General features: G+C 37.5%; 1 protein-coding gene across 1 annotated transcript; it reads right to left on the bottom strand.

The window, feature by feature from the left end:
• Nucleotides 1-251: 251 nt before the first annotated feature.
• On the bottom strand, nt 252-1,718 carry pdrg1 (p53 and DNA-damage regulated 1). The gene is made up of 5 exons (XM_083668896.1): nt 1,631-1,718; nt 1,328-1,406; nt 1,054-1,128; nt 845-925; nt 252-713 (listed from the first exon to the last, which is right to left on the bottom strand). Exons 1-5 carry the CDS (start codon nt 1,709-1,711, stop codon nt 631-633), a joined length of 399 nt encoding a protein of 132 aa, XP_083525022.1. The 5' UTR covers nt 1,712-1,718; the 3' UTR covers nt 252-630.
• Between the last annotated feature and the right edge of the window lie 866 nt (nt 1,719-2,584).

Raw genomic sequence — 2,584 nt, 5'->3', positions numbered from 1 at the left:
GGGCCTTGATCATACTACCTGTCCACCATGCAGAACACAGGATCATAATTCAGGATGTACTGTATATAATTATGCTCTAAAACTTATTGATAAGCATGGATAGGCTTTGCACTGGGCCAGACTGCGTACACTTTGAGTTACTTTAAGAGTTAGACCAATTATTAGCTTTTCAGAAGTTTAAAACATGTAAACTGAAAAAGAACAACTAATAACACTTTTTTTTAATTTTTATTATTAGTATTATTTTTTATTTGAAATAGTATACTAGCAGAAACCAAATGAAACAAAGTAATGCAAATGCAGAATATACATGTCATTGCTCCCACACATAGGCTACTGTACACACCTGACTACCGAAAGATGTCTCCAACTACAACTACTATGATGAAGGCATTTAAATGGGTTGTGATGCAGATAAGGCACTAAAACCATACAGGATCATAATCAGAAGGTTTATTATGAAAATGTGGTAGACAAGATTATCTGCTTGGTAGTGAACTCCATCACATGAATATATACTGCCATCTTGTGGCAGGACTTGATAAATAAAATAACATGTTCATACTTGCATAATACATCATAAATAAACTGACAAGGAACAGAATAGCAGTACAATCATGAAGGCTGAACTCATCTTTTCAACAGGCTGTTGATGGACTTCATCTCATCATTTGAAAGAGGAGAGAGGTTGTATCCTGTCAGCTCAGGTTTTCCTGAAACCAAAAGCTAGATGTGAATACATTGTCAACATTCTAAGATAAGATGGACTTATTCTGAAATTCCACAAGAAACATATAGCCAAAACTAGAGTAGCATAATTACAAGGTCTTCAGGATGCACTTACCTTGAAGCTCATTGAGACGGTTTACTTTTGCTTTCAGCCCTTTGCGGAGGTCGTTTATCTCCTTCTCTAGTTGTTCTTGGTCTGTTCAGAGTAACAAAACAGCTTAAGAGGGATTGAGATACTGCTACAACTCATATCATTGTTTGGCAATGTAAGAGAAATATGTAACAATTGCAGCTGGACATGATGACGAATTGTGTGGCTCTTACCTTTTTGTATCATCTCTTTAGTCTTGGCTTTGGGAAATTGTATGAACATGTTGCCAAAGCAAACCTTCACTTTCTCTGCAAAGAAAAAATATCGTGTGTGATCTTGATTGATCGCATGCATGACTAAATGAAGATTGACTGGCTGACAACATCAACCAATTTTGGGCTTTCCTGACACTGATCACGCAGAGAGTGTCTTGTTTTAGTATTTACACATTATTTGACATTGTATACACTATTTGCTTTCAATCAATCGAGGCTGTGCAACACTCACTTGCTTCCGAAGATGTATCGTTTCGCAACGAATTAAACGCTTCTCTGTTCCTATTTCTCTTCATGTCCAGATCCACGATCTGAAAACAGGGATATCGGGACTTTTATGACGACGTATGCATTAATGTCAAAATGATAAACAATCCACACTGTAAAACAACAATACAACCGTGTGAGGCTTGCAACGCTCAGCCACAGAACGTCATTCAATACGGTAACGTAGCTATAGCTACTTGACTCAGAGAGGACAGCTATATGGTTAGTTGGCTCATCAACTACTCGTATATTTGTTCATCAATATTACCTGTTGTCTGTTTGCAAGAACATCCTCTGCTGCTTCTTCAACTTCTGTAAGGTAATCTAAAATGCGCTGTGAAGAGTCCATGCTGACAAAGTGCAACTACAGAAATATATCCCACGTGAAACAATGACATGAAAACATAAGTTCCTCAGTACAGCTGGTAACAAGAAATATTTAGTTGTGGCAAAGATCCACCTGCATGGTGAAGCCTGCTTATTTTAGTTCAAAACATTGACAATGATACACAGATTACTCTATAGTATCTATAGTACAGGACACCTACTGAGATACATTTTAAAACTCAAGATATAATAAGAATAAATGTGTTCAAGTATGATTAATTTAAATTTACCAACAGGAAAAATCATGTGTTTATCTGTGTATTTCTGAATTGTGAGAGCAGAAATCACCCAATATCATAATGACTAAAATGATACAGGCTAAAATCTTAAATCATTTTAGGAGAACTGATGTTGCGGTGTGTAGACTGTGGTCGGATATAAATCATGATGGTATTTGAGAGATCTATTTATTGCGCATGTACAGTATATGTTGAGTTGATGGTTGTCTTATGTGGTGATTATTCAAAGAGAATTCATAAGACATTTGATTGAGGATTTCAATAGCCGCCAAGTTGTCACCGCCATGTTTTCAAGCCCTGCAGTCAGAATTGCACTTCATTGTCCAACTTGAAACTGCACACACTGCCCCCACCTGTTCTCACTTCGCTTTGCCTGAATTCTAGTCGGATTCAATTTTGATGCCAAACAAGCCCAATGCCTATCGAGAAATTCGCAAGGAATTTGCAAGTGGTAAATGAGTGATGTGATGATCTAAGTGCCACTTGGTATTCCTGTTCCTCCACCTCCCCTCTGTGAGGTCCTCCAGCATCGTATGTGCCTCTAGGTGTAAAGTGCGCTGAAAAATCTAGCCTTGAAAATAGCATTCATATTTCAG

The sequence above is a fragment of the Argentina silus genome (assembly GCF_951799395.1).
Source record: "Argentina silus genome assembly, chromosome: 4".
Lineage (NCBI taxonomy): Eukaryota > Metazoa > Chordata > Actinopteri > Argentiniformes > Argentinidae > Argentina > Argentina silus.
The sequence above is the reverse complement of the archived record's forward strand: the minus strand, read 5'-3'. Positions and strand labels throughout refer to the sequence as shown.